Genomic DNA, 19,281 nt, shown 5'->3' on the forward strand with positions numbered 1-19,281 from the left:
ATATACAATCATAACGAAAATAGTAGCCAAAACTACACTGTACAGCACCCGGCTGGTTATTGCATCAAACCAATTTATTTAATTTATATTTAAAAATAAAAATGAAGAGGCAAAAGTTTAAAATCATTTATTTTAACCTTACTTAACTGGCGCCTAGACGTTTAAACTGCTGTGGCCGTTCAATAAGGCGCGCCAGTTTCTTCTTCGTTTGGTTAACTGGCGCCAATTGGTCACACCCAGGGAATGTAAATCGTTTTCCACCTGATCCTCCCGACTAGAGATATAAATAAATAAAAAATAAATGTAAGGCGCGATAACCTCCGAAGAGATCTAAGGCCGAGCTTCTCTTCCAATTTGCGTCGTGCTCCTCTTGATTTTCCCTACAAATTGGCCGGACGGGACCTACATGTTTTATGCCGACTCCGAACGGCATCTGCAAGGCAGATGAGTTTTCACTGAGAGATTTTCATGGCAGAAATACACCCGGAGCGCTTGCCAAACACTGCCGAGGGGCGACCCCGCTTAGAAAAATTTTCTTCTAATTGAAAAACCTTATTTCTAAAATTTTTTTTGATATTGCTTTGCCAGGGAGTTGAACCCAGGGCATACGGTGTGATAGGCGGAGCACGCTACCATCACACCACGGTGGCCGCCAACTAGAGATATACCCCGCCGATAAACGCCGCCGCCGCCGCCGCCGATTAGCGACGTTTTTCGCACGCCGCCGCCGAATGTCAAAAATATCGGCGCTGCGGCGGCGTTCGGCGCGTTACTATATTTTCTACTCTTTTAAGACTGTCTAGGCATTTACTGTTCATCTCGAAAATTGGTCCGATATGGTCGAAAGGCGTATCAAGGGATGCGCATCACTGCCGGTTATAAAAATCCAATTGCGAAATTTAACACTTTCTAACCGTTCAAAAGTTATTTGAGAAAACAGGCGCTTTCAAAGCCAGCTTAACACGGATTTCGCATCACCGAATTCACCAAGTTATTAAAACAAAACACTTAAAAAAAAATTATATAATAAATTTAAATGCTCACTTCGCATAATTTTTTCAAAAATTGATAAAGTACAATGAATTTAAATAAAGTGCCCCAAGTCCTCAAGTTGTTAAAAAAGCAAGTTACCCGAAAAAGGTGCCGAATTGTATTTCTCGATTGACTGAAAGAATAAGCGAAATCAGTGATGCAAAATCCTTTAGTAGGCTCCAGTGGTTTAAATTCTCCTTAGAAATGATTCTCAGGTCACACTTAAGTTGCATATGTCTTCAACACGTATGAGAAGGGTTTGAAAAATCAATTTATTTGCTGAACTATAAAATAGCGTCTGAAATCTTATTTTTTATTTTAACACTTCATCATTCAACACCCAAGTCTCTTGGTTTGACATTTCCTAAAGTTGGCGGCCCTATCCCCAACTAGTCCCTTGGAGTGAATCACATTGGATACCTATCAACCATGTTTAAATATGACCAACACGTGACGGCTTCTGTTACAAATGTGAATATGTAGGCACATTTTTTAACCATGTCCAAATGAACGGGTTAAAAACGTAGGGGATAGTCGAACTAGTCTGAAAACTAAAGGCGGTCATCCATAATGAGCTCTTATATCATAAGGCCGGAAACGAAGAGTATTGAGGTCAATATATCGAACACAATCGTCTGCAACTTTTGGTCTATATTTTAAAACATTTATCCACGGTCCTTGTAAAGTTTAAATTATGTAGATGTCCACCATCACACATGAGTTACGCAATGATATCCACTTAGACTGCTCATGGTTTCGAAGGCGGCATCCTTGGCCGAATAGTTACTCCCTAACGTTACAATGTGTTTTTTTGGTGTAGCTGGGAAGCATAGCGCGACAAAACCATCCATCAGAAAGTCTTCGGAGCTACACCTAAACTGTTGAGTTCGAATTTTCAACCATGAGACATATGTATTTATTTATTACTACAAGGGTTAATGCACAATCATGCTTCCTGTATTTATTGACATTTGCATTATCTCTATTCCTTTTTGTACTCAATTCTTGCTTACATTCTGGCATACAGTCCATTTTTCTTATATATACCGCTCGCTATCGAATAATTGTTTTGCTAATACTTGCCAATATTTTTGAGTACAATCATTTCAATTAATAAAGTTATTTGTTGTTAAGAATTAAAGTATTCTCGAGTGTTGATTCATTTCAATTTGGAAACCGCCGCATCAGAGCAGCAGAAGCATTTCTTGCCGTACTGACAACCCGCTACAGGTATTAGCCGCAAAAGGTAAATCTACAAGAGAAGGTAATAATCCGCAACATAGACCTTCTAGGAAAGTAACGTCGATGAAGGTATCAGTTCGAAGTCGCAGTCCTATGGATTCTGCTGGCATATAGTATAAGGGCCAGGATGCGTAGTATCGACTGGTGGTCGGGATTGCTACTATTCGCACGTCGGGAATTGTAGCTCTTAAAAACAGCCAAAAAATCTGAAGGCGCCCCTTGGCGCGATCAACAATAAGCCCGCATTGATGCTAATCGTTAAAACGGTGCCACGAGAGTCATGACTATTAGTAGATAATTTATAGCAACCGTAAGTCGCCTTTGTGCGTGACCAGCATGTAGCCACAAATGATTTAAAGAAATCGTGCCGACGACGGATATTAGAGTTAGCCCAGAACATATCCTTCGGTGAAACTGCGCTAAAAAAGTGTGACCATTTAAAGTATTTCTCGCTCTTTCCGCAAGGAGCTACTCCCGAAATTTTTTGAACGATCCACGAGATTTTGAGCCAAAACCCGCGGATCTTTCCGAAACGTCAATTTCCTTAAATACATATAAACAAAACCTTTCCCAATATTATTTTTTTTTATTTTCGCTTTACAAGCCTCCCAGATCTTCATCCACAAGTAAATGATATTGTTCCAGATCGTCAAACATACCATTGACGTCAGCAGTATGTTTCCATATTCATTAGTTGAGGACAATGTGATACTTTGAAGTACAACGATTCGATTCAGAGGTTTACGCCGATCACTTTGTCGGCGCGCCGGCCACGCCGCCCCCGCCGGTATATAATAGAGCCTACGCCACCGCCGCCGATTAAGTGACCGGCGTAAACCTCTACTCCCGACCATAGGCGGTTTCCGATAAAATTATTTCTTAGCCGGAGCATCATCATTCATTTGCGTTCATTAATTTAAAATATACAAAAGGTTCATTTTCAAACTTTGAAAGCCTATAACTAGATTTTTTAAGCCAACTTCGAAAAGCGGAAAAACTGATTTTTTGCTATGTTGATTTGGCTCAATACACAGAAAATTTTAACTTCCCATATAGTGTTATTAAAAAATTGGATCAGTTATTAATTTTAGAAAAAAGCGGTAATGAATGTTTAACGAAAGATATGTATGTAGGAGAGTTTCAAACGCGTTTTCAAAAACTCGAAGTGTTTTAAAATTTTCTTGAAAATTTCTTAGTTTTTAAATAGAATTTTAATGAATACTTAACGAAAACTATCCAAACCAATTTCAAAAACGTTCTCGAAAATTTTAAAAAATTATAGAAGTGATTAGAAAATCTTAATGAAAATTGCGAAGTTTCTACTTAAATTTTCTGAAAATGTTTGAGTACAAAGTACGAATTTGAAGTATTTTAAATTTTCACATTAATTTATGAAAATTTTTTCGGAAGACTCAGATTTTCTTTCGTATAAAAAATCGAATCTTCATTTTTGCTGGGTATTGGACCAAAGAAACCTTATTGTGGAAATCCAAAAAAAAAAAATTCGTTTCCTCGAATACCCGACGGATTATTGCACACTGTAAAAATTTAGTTTGGTTTATAAGTCTCTTATAGTTGAAAATTTATTTGAAAAATTATAGCCCTTTCGAAACAAAAATTGTCGAAAGTCAATGCGATATTTCAAATTTCAAGTTTTACTTATTGGATTGAATTACAAAAACTGCATTCTCAGAAAGTTTTGAAAATGGATGATAAATGATAACATTTGTTAATCAAGTTGTATGCTGTTTTTGGACTCTCAGGAGTAAACATTAGACTGGGTCGATTTGTATGGAGGAAAGTTAGATAGGATTTGGGCTCACGAAAAAAGTTCCACTACGCATACCCAAAAAAATTATTTTCGAGCATGCGAAATTTCATATTTTTAACTTTTTTTCGACTTTCATTTTTAAGGTTTTTTTCATGACCTATTAAACAATTTTAATATGCAAAAAAAATATGAAAAAAAGTCAAAAAAATGAAATTTCGCAGGCTCGAAAATTATTTTTTTGGGTATGTGTATTGGAACTTTTTTTCCTGAGCCCAAATCCTATCGAAAAATCGATGGCGCGATATCGGTTAATAAATCGACCCAGTCTAGTAAACATTCTTAATCTGATTAGTTTTCGAAACAAAAAAACGTTACAAATTTCGGTTTTTTTAATTGATTTCAATGGTAGGGACTCTGAGATCCACATATACCAGGATATATTCCAACAGTATTCAATAAAATCGTATGTAAAATATTTCAATATATGGCTTGCCGTCATCTTTTTTCAAGTTGCTCCACCAACACACAGGTAATACACTAAGGCCAGAACCATGTGCGTAGGTTTCTGTGTAATTGAGGTTATTTTATATTTAGATATATTCTGATTTCATGGTTTACTCCAAGTACAATAAATTTTTTAGTTTTTTAAATGTTTTTAATTTAATTTTTTGTCACTTCTATTCCCACACTATCCGCCATTTTGTTCTCTACCGCATGAATAGCGTCCTTTTATAGCACGCGGTTGAGTTGTGGGGAAAAACGAACTTGACGCGACGACGTTACAAAAGGAAGTGCTTTACAAATTTCGATATCATAGACATCAGTAGTCCGAAATATGTAATTCGATATCGAATAAAAGAGCATGTTCAAGTTTGTAAAGTATTTTAAAATAGTTTTTAATTTTTTTATTAGTTTTTTATTAACCCAAAAACTGCAGATACCAGCCCTTTTTCTTTATTACCATTGGAAATGATTCCTTTGAGTGTTACTTTCGAACAATTTTGCGTTTTTTGTTTAAATTTCGATTTTGATTAAGGCTCGTCGTTCTGAAACAAGTAACTTCCTACGTTTTCGAAAAATTTCGAAGATCTATTTTATTACCAATTACAGGCGTTCTTTTAGCTATATTTTCCAAAGAAATCATACTTTACAAACTCATGTAGTCATAGTAATTGATTGTTCTTTTGGTTTCAGATTTACAGTGTAGCTGGCGTTAAAGGCTTTTTCCGTGGTATGTTAGCACGTGTGTTGTACGCAATGCCAGCCACAGCAATTTGTTGGTCAACATATGAATTCTTTAAATTCTATTTGGCTGGTTCAAATCATAGTACGTACAAATCATCGATAACAGGAAAGAATGCGTTGCAACGGCGAGATGAAACACCCGAAAAAACTGCGTATGTGCTACCAATAACAACAACAGTCAGTAAAACTTCAGAAGAAGTAGCGAACCAAACATCAACAAGCAGTGGTGCCGCTTCTTCATCAAGCTCAGGTTCAGGTGGAGCGACAGGTGGCAGTAGTGGTCCATCTTCAGTAGGTGCAACAGCAATTAAAAGTGTATGTGAACTGCCTAGTAATGTGACAACATCTGCATTGAATTTGCATACGAGGCATACGGAAAGCGCCGCGAGACCATTTGAACATAGATACCGAAGTCCATAATTGCATGAGAGTGGTTCAATTTAATTACAAAAACATGAGTTAGAAAGAGGGGGAGCATACGAAAAATATATATATATATGTACAAAAAAAAAAAAAAGCAAGAAGAAAAATGCACAGTAAACGAATTCAACGGCCAGCGATGCACATTACATCTATACAAGAAACTGTGGCGTTGCTGTGTATTTTTAAGTGTATTTTTTTTTGTCACAGGCGTGGTCAGTGATGGTAGGGGTGATATACGATTGCGCAGCGTCGACGTGGACCGTCACACTGTGGCTCACCCCTGCATGCGTGCCCCACACGAAGAAGACTTAAGATTGATTGCTCAAAGATGAAGACATTAAAAGGCAAATTTTTTTTTTTATTTCTGTTGAAGAATGTGATTTATTTACTTTTGTGGTATTTTGTATATACCCACCTCCAGCCTGTTGATACTCACCATACAAAGAGAAATCTCAAGGAAGAAATATGTATGCAAAAATATTAAACTTAAAACAAGCATCATTAAAAGTGAAAAGTGAATAAAAAAAATACATATATATATGTGCATAAGTAAACAACAATGGAATATGCCACGAAAGCGTACCAGTGCTAAAAATAAACGAAAACAGAATAGAAAATAATTTGCCATCTTAAAATCAAATTATCCTTTTACATAGTATTATGTTGTAAATAAATTTATGTATGCATGTCTTTGTCTTCACAACAAGCGAATAGTCACTTTCTAATATGCCACGCTTTTCCCCCTCCTATCTCTCTACTGTGAATTTCGAACGAAGTGAAAGTTCTTGTTTGTAAAAATAAAATAAACATTAAAAAAAAAAAACAATAATCAATTTGAATAGTGAAACCCCAATTCGAAAAATATATACGTGTTTAAAAAATACTGTACACAATAAAGTCTTTACAAAAGAGCAACAACTTGTAATCTAATTACAATACACCATACAAATAAACATAGTTTATAAAATTATAAAATAATACAAAATCGCATAAAAAAATACAGCCAAGCTTAGATGTAAACACAAAAAGAAAAAAACTAAAAAAAGTACGGTGAATTTCAAGGAAATTGGCAATTACTTACACTGTACAACACTGCGTTTTGGACTCTTTTTTTAGAAATTTATCCCTAAGCGAACAACTGATTCCCCCCTTTTTCGAAGTAAGCCTCCAAAGCATAGTCGAAGTTCGAAATGCAACCCATCCAAATATTTTTTCATTTACTGTTTTTTAAAAACTAAAAATGTATAAATGTAGGCGTAACCTGGCCTGCCTTATTTCGCTGTCAGAATTGGCCTGGTTCGACCCTGAACTCAAAAAAAACACAATAGCAAGTGCTTTTTTTTTGTTTGTTTTTAAAATTAGACCAAACCTGGTTTATCGAAAAACATAGCATTACCGAGTAGTTTATAGCCTTTGATTTTTTTTTTAAGATCTGCTCATTGACTTCTTATAATACCTGTTGTATAAGCTTGGAAAGAATGTATACCGTTCAAATAAGAAAAGAAGACAGACTGCACCTATATTTTTACTTTTTGTTTGAATTTTAATTAGGAAGGGCTCAACTTCAAAATTCGATAGCCCATAACTATATTCCGTAGGTTTAATTGGAAAAGCGGAGAAATTGCCTTTTTGTTTATGGCTGAATCTCTTAAAAGAATGGTTTGGTCCAATACACAGAAACGAAATTAATATTGTCATATAGGGTTACTATACGGTGTAAAAGAAATCTATTTAAAGGGCCAGTTATACTTCCTTAACCCTAGCGCTATAGTCGTAACCATATTTTTACTTATCCATATCAAATTAGCATCAGTTATTGGTGCCTTAACCTAAAAGTCGTGAAAATTTTATAAAAATGAAGAAAACGCAAAAAATTACAAACATATACCACAATAAATAAGTCTCTTATTCAAAACGTATCCAAAAAAAAAACAATAAATAAAATCTACAAAAAGTTAATAAATTCTCCAACTCATATATTTTTAGGTTATGGATATGGCGAAAAACCAAAAACCCATTGGTTAGCTATGATATGGTTATGGCGTTAGCGTTATGGCATGGCACCATTAATCGATTCCATTGATTTCCATAAGGTGGTTCGATCAGCTGTTTTATCTGGTTATGTCACCATTAATTAGCCCCTAAATCTAGCTGCATACTCTAACATGGGTATTGGGTTGGGTCGATTTGTATGGACGAAAGTTAATCTATATCGCTCCATCGATTTTTGATTGGATTTGGGCTGAGGAAAAAAAGTTCCACTACGCATACCCAAAAAAATTATTTTCGAGCCTGCGAAAAAAAAGTCGATTTTTTCTAAATCTCCATAAAAGAAAATTTTTTTTTTTCAAAAAACTGCATTTACCAATTTTGCATTTGCCAATTTACACGAAAAAAATACATAAAAAATGTTTTGGAGCCTTGAAAATTAAAAAATGCATAAAGTCGATGAAATTTCGCAAGCTCGAAAATTATTTTTTTGGGTATGCGTAGAGGAACTTTTTTCCTGAGCCCAAATCCTATCGAAAAATCGATGGCGCGATATCGATTATTAAATCGAACCAGTCTAATGGGTATACTTATGTGATCTGGCAGTATTTAATGCATAATAAAACCCTAAAAAAAATTACAAAAACAATGCACATTTACGATACAGGTGGTTGCTGTAAAGCCAATTGGTTTCGGAATCTCAATTGAAGCAAACTAGATATTGATTATGGATTCTCCTAAAACAAATCTCATTCAACATTCGCAAATAATTCTCATTAGCCCCTTTCTGTGACACGATGCGAAAGTTTGTTTTGATATGAAATAATGTTGCACTCGAAATTAGGTAATTATGTTGATCGGTTGGAGGTGTTCTTTTTACCTATACAAATACAAAAAACAAATCAGAACTATCTCCATTTTATGTCAAGTTACAGAAGAGGTCATCAGAATCCCTGACCAATACATATGTATATATATTGTTCACAATTATCTTTTAGAAATCAATTGGTTGGCGTGTAACCCTCGCATATTGTTTCCGCGCTAGCACTGATGACCTGATACGAAACATTCATTCTCTCAATTCGTTTCCAGGAATTGGTCTTGAAATCTGCTATCTGTTCATTCAATTGTAAACAAAAGTTCATTCGTTTCCAAGAATGGGTCTTGAAACATCAGATGGCTATAGAGTTGCCTAAAAAACTCCAAGAAATTCGTTCGGTTTCATTATTTTCAAATAAATCAGCAAGTAAGCTGATAAAAACTTATTAAAATGTATAAAAAAGGCGAAGTTTTGTAGAAATATTTGGTGGTAGATAAGTGAAAAAATATGAAATAATATATTTCGATTGCGTTGCTTTGCTTTGTTGCTCTGGCACCGCCATAAGATAACAATGAACGGCTAGCCCCTTTTTTTACTTTGATGCGACCAAAACATTTATGTACATACATATGTATATCCACATACAATAAAAAACGCAAAAAATTGTATAAAAATTACGAAATTAGATCACTTGGAGAAGTATCTGCGTTGTCCGCAAAAGGCTGTTAATTAAACATGTTGCGTCAACCTATACGTATACCTACAATTTATCTCAGCTGTCAAAAATGGAATGTCGCAACGCTCCACAAAAACATGGCCTTTATCCATCCACTTACATCAAGCCAACTTTTTCACCAATCGAAAGTCGCTACCAAAACCCGTTTCGTATGTAGCCCTCGATGAAAGCTGTTGTCACAGATAAATTTTCCACGGGTAAAAAATAGTTATTTTCTTTGGGTTTGTAATCCTGAAATCAATTCGAGTTTTTTGATATTCCAATGGATAATTTTTGAGCAAATTTTCAGTGAAAATCATAAACCTTTACCATGTAAAATACCCCAAAGTTATTCTGAAATGCCCAAATTTGATTTTGAGCATGATGGCATCTATGGCCAATATTATAAAACATACACATTTTCACGCGCTCTCAGAGAGCAAGAAGTTTCATATCAGGCCATCAGTGCGCGCTAGAGATTCCATTAGCGCAGCATTTTACTCTTTTAGCAGCGTATCACCATTACCGACTTTTTTTTTTACTGTGATGTGTTTATATCTAGTACGTGCTCTTTGGATTACGGAATTTTATGCTGATTTTGCTCATACAAAAGACGTACGTGATTTTCATACAAATTGTTTGGGTTTTTTTTTCATTCTACGTACATACATACACACATACAAAAAACAAATATTTGGATTGTGGTTTTAGCGTGGTGACTCAGCAAGCTATGAAAATTGATAATACTATTATTTTAAATTATATTAAATGTAATAAACTCTTAATATATGCTAACTTAAAAATTTTATTGTTATTATAAATTACGCAACAAAACCTTGTAATTTACATTCAAACCAACAAAAAAAAAAAATAATGAAGCTGAAAATTGTTTTCTTTTTCGCAAAATATATAAACTTTGTGTTTTTGTTTAGTATTGAAAGGATGGTATGTTTGCAAAATATTTAAAAGTATTGTAACGAATTTAGGGAAATTCCGTTTATTCCAAATCTTCAGCTAACGTTCGAATCGCTAAACTGTTGAATAAATAACTCCAATATTCAATAATGCAAAAATGGTCTTTATCAGATTACTTTGAAAGTACTTCACAATAATACTTAACTTCACATCCAATAGCGTGCTTAAATAAAACTGATTACGGACCACTTAGCTTGCTCTGCTTTTATACTCTCTGTTGCCTTGTCCAAATGTTTAGACGTTTCCTCTTCTAGAATCCTCTACCTGGTCACCAGTCATACACACATTTATTTGTAGTGTGTAACCATATGAGTGTGTATATGTGAGTACTACTTCGGCTGATGATGAAATGCGTTTGTGAGTATCTCTCTGCTGCTTGTATGTATGTGTGTACATGGTGATTAATGTGTTTATGTTGCTTGCTTTAAGGTTTTTGTTGTTGTGCATTTATTTAGTGATGTGAATATTCGTCACAGTATGTTTAAGAAGGTCTCGGAAAAACGACTGCAGAGCTTAAAGTGACATTCACCCTTATCGCGGGTTTTATTTTCACCCGAAAATATTCACAGTTTTTGTTCACCCTATCGCAGAGGGTGGCGAAAAAATTATTCGTGTTCGAAAAATATTTCACCTTATCGGCAACTCTTTGTTCGGGCGAAATGAACAGCGGGGAAACCCAAATTTGTTCACTTATATTTTACAGGCGAACGAGAGGAAAAGAAAATGAAAGTAATTTGTATACTCAGCTGAGCAGAGCTTACAGAGTATATTAACTTTGTTCGCATAACGGTAATCCGTAACGGCATAAACTAATCGAGATAGTTATAGACTTATATATATCAAAATGATCTGGGTGAAAAAAGAAACTCATTTAGCCATGTCCGTCCGTCCGTCCGTAAACACGATAACATGAGTAAATTTTGAGATATCTTGATGAAATTTGGTATGTAGGTTCCTGGGCGCTCATCTCAGATCGCTATTTAAAATGAACGAAATCGAACTACAACCACGCCCACTTTTTCGATATCGAAAATTTCGAAAAATCGAAAAAGTGCGATAATTCATTACCAAAGACGGATAAAGAGATGAAACTTGGTAGGTGCGTTGACCTTATGACGCAAAATAAAACATTAGTAACAAAAATTTACCAATCCTTGTGAAATTTGGTAGGGGCATAGATTCTATAACGATAACTGTTTCCTGTGAAAATGGGCGAAATCGTTTGAAGCCACGCCCAGTTTTTATACACAGTCGACCGTCTGTCCTTCCGCTAGGCCGTTAACCCGATAACTTGGGCAAAAATCGATATATCTTAACTCAACTTAGTTTACGTACTTATCTGAACTCACTTTATCTTGGTATAAAATATGGCCGAAATCCGCCTATGACCACGCCCACTTTTCCGATATCGAAAATTACGAAAAATTAAAAAAAAAATGCCATAATTCTGTACCAAATATGAAAAAAGAGATGAAACATGGTAATTGGATTGGTTTTTCGACGCAAAATATAACTTTAGAAAAAACTTTGCAAAATGGGTGTGACACCTACCATATTAAGTAGAAGAAAATGAAAAAGTTCTGCAGGGCGAAATCAAAAGCCCTTGGAATCTTGGCAGGAATACTGTTCGTGGTATGACATATACAAATAAATTAGCGGTACCTGACAGAAGATGGTCTGGGTCACCCTGGTCCACATTTTGGTCGATATCTCGAAAACGCCTTCACATATGCAACTAAGGGCTACTCCCTTTTAAAACCCTCATTAATACCTTCAATTTGATACACATATCGTACAACACACATTCTACAGTCACCCCTGGTCCTCCTTTATGGCGATATCTTTAAATTGCGTCGACCTATAGAACTATGGCGCACTCCCTTTTAAAATACTCTTTAATACCTTCCATTTGAAACCCATGTCATACAAACACATTCCAGGGTTACCCTAGGTTCATTTTGCTAAATGGTGATTTTCCTTTATTTTGTCTCCAAAGCTCTCAGCTGAGTATGTAATGTTCGGTTACACCCGAACTTAGCCTTCCTTACTTGTTTGTTTTGAAATTTAATACCATTATAATTATAGGTTTTTTGGTAACGTTTTACGAGACGGTGCACCACCTAATTTTTATCAAAAATTATCAAAAGACGTGTCTCGACCTCCGTTTTTAGAATTCGGAAGCGAAAATTAAAATTTTTATTTCTGTCAAAAGAAATAAGTAAAAAATCGGTTCTAATTTTAATGTGGTTGTTGTTTTTTGTCAGATTTGTTGTACACACACACACACCCAGGGTAATTTGTTATAAGCGCGGCCGAAGGCCGTCAACGCAGAAAGGTGTTCTATGCAAAAAAAAAAAAAAACTAGATCGGGCCCCATAAATCGGACCCTCTCGGGGTCATTTTACGGTTTTTTGTGAATAACTTTCGACAGAAATAAAATTTTTAATTACCGCTTTCGGATTCATATCACTGAGGTCGAGACGCGTCTTTTGATACCACCTTTGATAATTTTTGATAAAAAATTAGGTGGTGCACCATCTTGTAAAACGTTACCGTACTTTTATTATTAAAAATAAATCAATAAATAATGCACAATCGGAAGCTGAGTGGAAAAAAGTGAAATTCCTGTATTGCTAAGTATGTAAATTCTATTTTTATGATAACATATCAGTCGGCCAAGTTATCCATTGTGGACAAAGCGACGGTTCCAAGATGTTGTGCACCTCACTGAAACAAGATTGGCTAAGACCCACCCACTTCATGGTCCTTTCCAATGCCTTTTCCCTATGCGAAAAAAACGAAGACATGTACTCAACTTTACAATTGGTGGAACTCCAAATTTTTGCTTCAATGGTGGCAAGGAGTCGGTAAGAATATCTAGCAAATATTAGAATGCCAGCTTGTTTAGTCTGTAATATTGGCGAAACCTATTTGAAAAAAATTAACTTATTATTCAAAAGTGCTAAAAATAGTAATTTTTAGCTTACAGTGAATCATTTAGCTCCAAAGGGTTAGAACTGTCCCTTTATTGCCTCCGAATCGCTTTCACCTTTATATTCTCCTCGCGTTCAATCAATACCAACCTAAGTGCAATACTAAACGTTATTTTATAAATTTTTTATTTCTATTTTTGTTGTATTTTAATGAAATATATCCTTTGTTGGGCGGCCACCGTGGTGTGATAGTAGCGTGCTCCGCCTATCACGCCGTATGCCCTGGGTTCAACTCCCGGGCAAAGCAACATCAAAATTTTAGAAATAAGATTTTTCAATTAGAAGAAAATTTTTCTAAGCGGGGTCGCCCCTCGGCAGTGTCTGGCAAGCGCTCCGATTGTATTTCTGCCATGAAAAGCTCTCAGTGAAACCTCATCTGCCTTGCAGATGCCGTTCGGAGTCGGCATAAAACATGTAGGTCCCGTCCGGCCAATTTGTAGGGAAAAATCAAGAGGAGCACGACGCAAATTGGAAGAGAAGCTCGGCCTTAGATCTCTTCGGAGGTTATCGCGCCTTACATTTATTTATTTTTTTTTATATCCTTTGTTACAAAACTTACACAATTGTAAGTAAATTATTTGTTCACTGCTAATTCACAATAGAGCATCAGCTGTTTCGAAGTGAACTTTTGTTCGCCAAAAATTGGAGATAGGCGGAAAAAGTTCACCCGAACAAAAGAAGTGAAGGCGAACACTTTTCCGCGTGAACTTCGCGATAAAGGTGATTAAGGCCGGGTTTTTCAGTGCGAGTTTAAACTCTTACTAATGTTGACTAGAGTTTAACCTTGCCACTTTATTTGACAACATAACACTTGCTGCTCATCTCAGCTTAAGCGGCCGAAGTGACAGGGTTAAAATCTAGTCAACTTTAACTGGAGTTCAAACTCGCACTGAAAAACCCGGCCTAAAAATAATGACCTATTCACCCTTATCGCGAGTTTTATTTTCACCCGAAAATATTCACAGTTTTTGTTCACCCTATCGCAGAGGGTGGCGAAAAAATGTTTCGTGTTCGAAAAAGATTTCACCTTATCGGCAACTCTTTGTTCGGGCGAAATGAACACCCAAATTTGTTCACTTATTTTTTACAGGCGAACGAGAGGAAAACAAAATTTAAGTAATTTTTTGTTTTGAAATTTGATACTCTTATAATTATATGTTCTTTTATTATTAGAAATAAATCAATAAATAATGCACAATCGGAAGCTGAGTGGAAGAAGTGAAATTTCTGTATTGCTGTAAATTCTATTCTTTATGGCAACGTATCAGTTGGCCAAGTTATCCATTGTGGACAAAGCAACGTTTCAAAAATGTTGAGCACCTCACTGAAACAAGATTGGCTAAGACCCACTTCATGGTCCTTTCCGACGCCTTTTCCCTATGCGAAAAAAAGAAGACATGTACACAATTTTACAATTAGTGGAACTCCAAATTTTTGCTTCAATGGTGACAATGAGTGGTAAGAATAACTAGCAAATATTAGAATGCCGACTTGTTTAGCCTGTAATATTGGCGAAAACTAATTAAAAAAATTAACTTGTTATTCAAAAGTGCTGAAAATAGTAATTTTTAGCTTACAGTGAATCATTTAGCTCCAAAGGGTTAGAACTTTCCTTTAATTGCCTCTGAACCGCTTTCACATTTATGTATATTCTCCTCACGCTCAATCAATACCAACCTAAGTGCAATACTAAACATTATTTTATACATTTTTTATTTCTATTTTTGTTGTATTTTAAGGAAATATATGCTTGGTTACAAAATTTACTCAATTGTAAGTATATTATTTGTTCACTGCCAATTCGCAATTGAACTTTTGTTCGCCCGAAATTGCCGATAGGCGGAAAAAGTTCACCCGAACAAAAGAAGTGAAGGCGAACACTTTTCCGCGTGAACTTCGCGATAAGGGTGATTAATTTTAAAAGCTCGAATAGTAGTATGTAAATACCGGTTCTAGACCAAATGGTGAAAGGAAAAGTATATACACACCGACGCACATATATATATAGCAAAACAATTTCGTTGCCTACTTTTAGGCGCATACGTATGAAACCGCAAAACCACCCCTATTCTGCATTTCGATTACGTTCCCGTTCTACGCTCCGCTTCAATCGAAGTTTGGTATTCTGCATTACGACGGAATTGTAAAGAGAAGAGGAAGAGCAAATTATTTTTCCAAATCAGCTGTTGGTACGGAATGTGTGAACATTGGAACAAAATAAATTAAAGAAAATTTGTAAAAAATACTGAAAAACGTTTATATTTTATTATCCACGCCATTTTGTACAAAAAAAAGCAATAGAATATATTGCCGTAGTGTTATATTTTTTTGAGTGAAGTGCTTTCATAATTGTAAGTGTGTTTTTGTCGTTCTTTTGGCCAATTCCCTGCCGTGGCCACCAAGTTTTGTTAAAATGGATTCCTGCACGAATATAGTTGACATTTTCTGAATTTTAAGGATGCTAATTTCATTGCACTGCCCTAAGATACTTTATGAAGATTTATTTATTCTTTCCGCAAGGATTGTTTACGTTTTCGCTTCACCTTCCTCTACTCCGGCAGCTTTCTTTGGCATATATCTGGACCCAACGAACAGACACAAATTATAGCTGTCTATTATAATGGAATCAATAGCTGCGGCATTATTTATGGAGTTGGAAAGCAACGCATACGAAAATTGCCAGGCGAGAATGGAAAGGCAAATATTGCGAGATTTGTGTAATCCATTTGAGATGAGTGACGAATTGTAAGAAATTGAACTTAAAAGTGGTATAGTTTAATGACTTATTTTCTTATTTAGGTTCATAAAAAACTTTCGACTTAACAAGGATGCTTTCGAGTATGTGTTAGATACTTTTGCGGCGCAAATACGTCCAAGGACTCCGACATCGACATGTTGTTTTTGACCTGGGAACATATAAAAAACAATCATCATCAAGCTTTCTACGTTTCTTAACAAGTTTTACTACATTTTTGTTAAAATTCTGTTATAAATTAATACAAAATAAAAAGAAAATATTTTTCCGCCAACTAATTTGCAACTTAGAAAAACGGAACTACGATCGAAATGCAGAATACAAAAAATCGAACGATTCGAAGTTGGATCGAAAGAGATTGGAACACAGAATACCAAAATTGACAAATCGAAAGAATTCCAATCCAAGTCGAAATGCAGAATAGGGCTGAACAGCAAATCAATTTCGATTTCTTGCTGGGTTCACAAAGTTCACACACACACACATCTGCGGTTTTAAACGGATGCGCCTAAATGTAGGCAACGAAATTGTTTTGCTGTTAGATACGTATGCGCCTAAAAGTAGGCAACGGAATTGTTTTGCTGTATATATATGTGTGTCGGTGTGTATATACTTTTCCTTTCACCTTTTGGTCTAGAACCGGTATTTACATACTATTGCGAATGTTTTTAAAAGGTTGAACAAAATTATGTTCCTTGATCCTCTTAATGTGATCTTCATATTCAGGAGCGATCTTTATAACTTTTGTATTCCGAATAGAGACCTACACTGTTGAGCATGTCCGAGGCTTCGTTTAGAAATTTGTCTCAAAAAACACCGATCTTATGAAAAGGCAAAGAATTCTGCATTTGTGCTATTGGCTGAGCATAATTGAAATACCACGACCAATATGGACGACTCGGTGGTTGCTATGCGATCGAATAGTGCCTTTTTACCGTTAAAAAATAAAAAGTCTAAGCTATAAAAAAACACGCAACAACTAAAATAAGAGTAGGGCGTTTTTTTATAGCCTTTTTATCAGTCAAATCGCTAAATTTTAAAAAAGCACAAACAGTTGATGATTTTCTGTACTTCTTGGACTTATGTAGGAACTTGTATTTTAGGTACCAATCATTTATCTTTGCTTATTCTTTTCGTTCGAAAATCAATTACAAGTGTTTTATCATGGGACTACTGCTCTCATTTACAGTAGCTAACAGAAAAATAGCAGTGACAATTTTTTTCTAACTTCGTCAACTAAATTTATTTTTTTTGTTTTGTGAATTAAGCGAGGATTGCCCTCATTGCCTTTAAATGTATGAAAACATTTATTTGAAGCAATTTTTAATTTATTTAATAATTTGTGAAAATTTTAAACAACGTGACATCAGGACAGAAAAGGCGACAGCTGTTTCGAGCATACCTTGTAAATCTCTTCAAACCCTTTTCTCCCGGGAGCGGCATTCGAACCCGCACTTGCAGTGTTACAAATACATTCAGCCACGTCATACCCTAATTGTTGTAAACTTAACCCAATAGCCCTCCTTTTTACTTCCTTTATATTAGGTCGGTTGAATGTCCACTTTTCATACAAATCTTGCAATCGATTTTCAAGTAACTTCTCATTGAGCTACAAACGTGAAACTTTACACATAGGTTAGAAAACCATGACAATGCAACAAAAGGAAAAAGAATCCGTTACGTGGCGCACTTCATCGAAATAATTAGATAAGAATTTCAAAATTTTCAAACCAGCTTTTAAGTAACTTCTCGATGAGCTAGAGACTTGAAACTTCAAACTTAATTCAGAGGTCGATGAGAGCCGATGACACAATACAAAAAGATTCGCTAGGGGGCGCACAGGATGAGATATTTAGAAAAGTCGTACGAAAAGGTGGGAATTTTTTGGATGGATTTTTATGTAAGTTCTCATTGAAATACAACTGTAAAACTTCATAAATAGGATAAGACGCCGAGAAAATTTAAGAAAAGGAGAAAAAATTCCCTTAGGTGGCCCACGGATCGAAATAATTAGATAAGAGTTTGCAAATTTGGTGTTTTGAGATCGATTTTAAAGTAACTTCTCATTGAACTACAAACATGAAACCTCAGAGACAGGTTAAGACACCGTGCCAAAGGAACAAAAGGAGAAAATAAAAATAAAATAACAATTTTAAGCACTTCCTTTATATAAATGGACAAAAATCAGCGAAAAATTTCTCCTTTTTTAAGACATATTATTGCTAAACTTTGATTTTTAAATTTTGACAAAGAAATTGCAAAAATATTTATGAGAAGTAAAAATATAGAAGTGGAGCGCAATTGATTGACTAATAATATCTACTTTCCTACCAACTTTCCAATCCAAGTAATGTGCGCTCCATCCTTTTATTTTTACTTCTCATAAATATTTTTGCAATTTCTATGTGAAAATTTAAAAAATTAAAGTTTAGCAAGAACATGTCTTCATATAAGGTGACATTTTTCGCTGATTTTTGTCCATTTATATAAAGGAAGTGCTTAAAATTTTTTTTATTTTATTTTTATTTTCTCCCTTTCTTACATTTTCTCGGTGTCTTAACCTATCTGTTGAGTTTTACGCTTGTAGCTCAATGAGTACTTACATAAAAATCAATCCCAAAATTCCCTCCGTTCCGTTTGATTTCTCTAAATATCTCAGTCCGTGCGCCCTCTAGCGAAACTTTTTGTATTGTGTCATCGGCTGTCATCGACCTCTGAATTAAGCTCTAAATTTTTAGCCTCTAGATCATCGAGAAGTTACTTAAAACCCGGTTTCAAATTTTCAAATTATTATCACTCATAGTCGCATCAAACTCCATTTTGGTGTAAATTATCTCGGTTCAAGGGCAAAACGGAACGGTTTTCCGCCATCCCTTGTGAAATTTGGTTTGGAGACTAGCCGGTTTCGGCTTTGTGCCATCCTTGGTATCATTTTTAGTTCAAAACAACTGGAAAGTGCCCCTATTCTCTGGAACCAAACGTGCACTGCTCATATGCTCTTTGATTCTATACAGGTCGCGATTCAGCTAAGCAAATGCTTGACAGTCATCGCCTCTTGCCAGGTAGCGAGGTCTATCTGGCCTGTTGTTGATTGTAAGCTATTAGAGTTATATATTCAAGTTGACTGCAGTCTCCAATGGAGTTCATGCGGTCCGTCTTTAAATCTAGAACAGTCCAAGCTGTGTAAGCCAAGATGATATCATCCAGTCACTTTATACTCAGCTGTCCAGTCTTTGCTGGAACAAGATTAAAATACATATATATGTCGGTGTGTGTTCGACGCTCTGAGAAAAAGCTACGGGTCGACATCTACCCTTATAC

At 35.4% G+C, this 19,281-nt stretch overlaps 1 protein-coding gene across 3 annotated transcripts in view; it reads left to right on the forward strand.

Moving 5' to 3' along the window:
• mfrn (mitoferrin) overlaps nucleotides 1-10,151 on the forward strand; it is a 50,193-nt gene extending 40,042 nt beyond the window's left edge. For all 3 annotated transcript variants that reach the window (XM_067762515.1, XM_067762517.1, XM_067762516.1), the window contains exon 7: nucleotides 5,240-10,151. In XM_067762515.1, the coding sequence (XP_067618616.1) occupies nucleotides 5,240-5,710 (471 nt within the window). In that variant the 3' untranslated portion in view covers nucleotides 5,711-10,151. The remainder of the gene's footprint in view (nucleotides 1-5,239) is intronic.
• The last annotated feature ends 9,130 nt before the right edge of the window (nucleotides 10,152-19,281 follow it).

This window comes from Eurosta solidaginis, chromosome 1 (genome assembly GCF_040869045.1).
Source record: "Eurosta solidaginis isolate ZX-2024a chromosome 1, ASM4086904v1, whole genome shotgun sequence".
Lineage (NCBI taxonomy): Eukaryota > Metazoa > Arthropoda > Insecta > Diptera > Tephritidae > Eurosta > Eurosta solidaginis.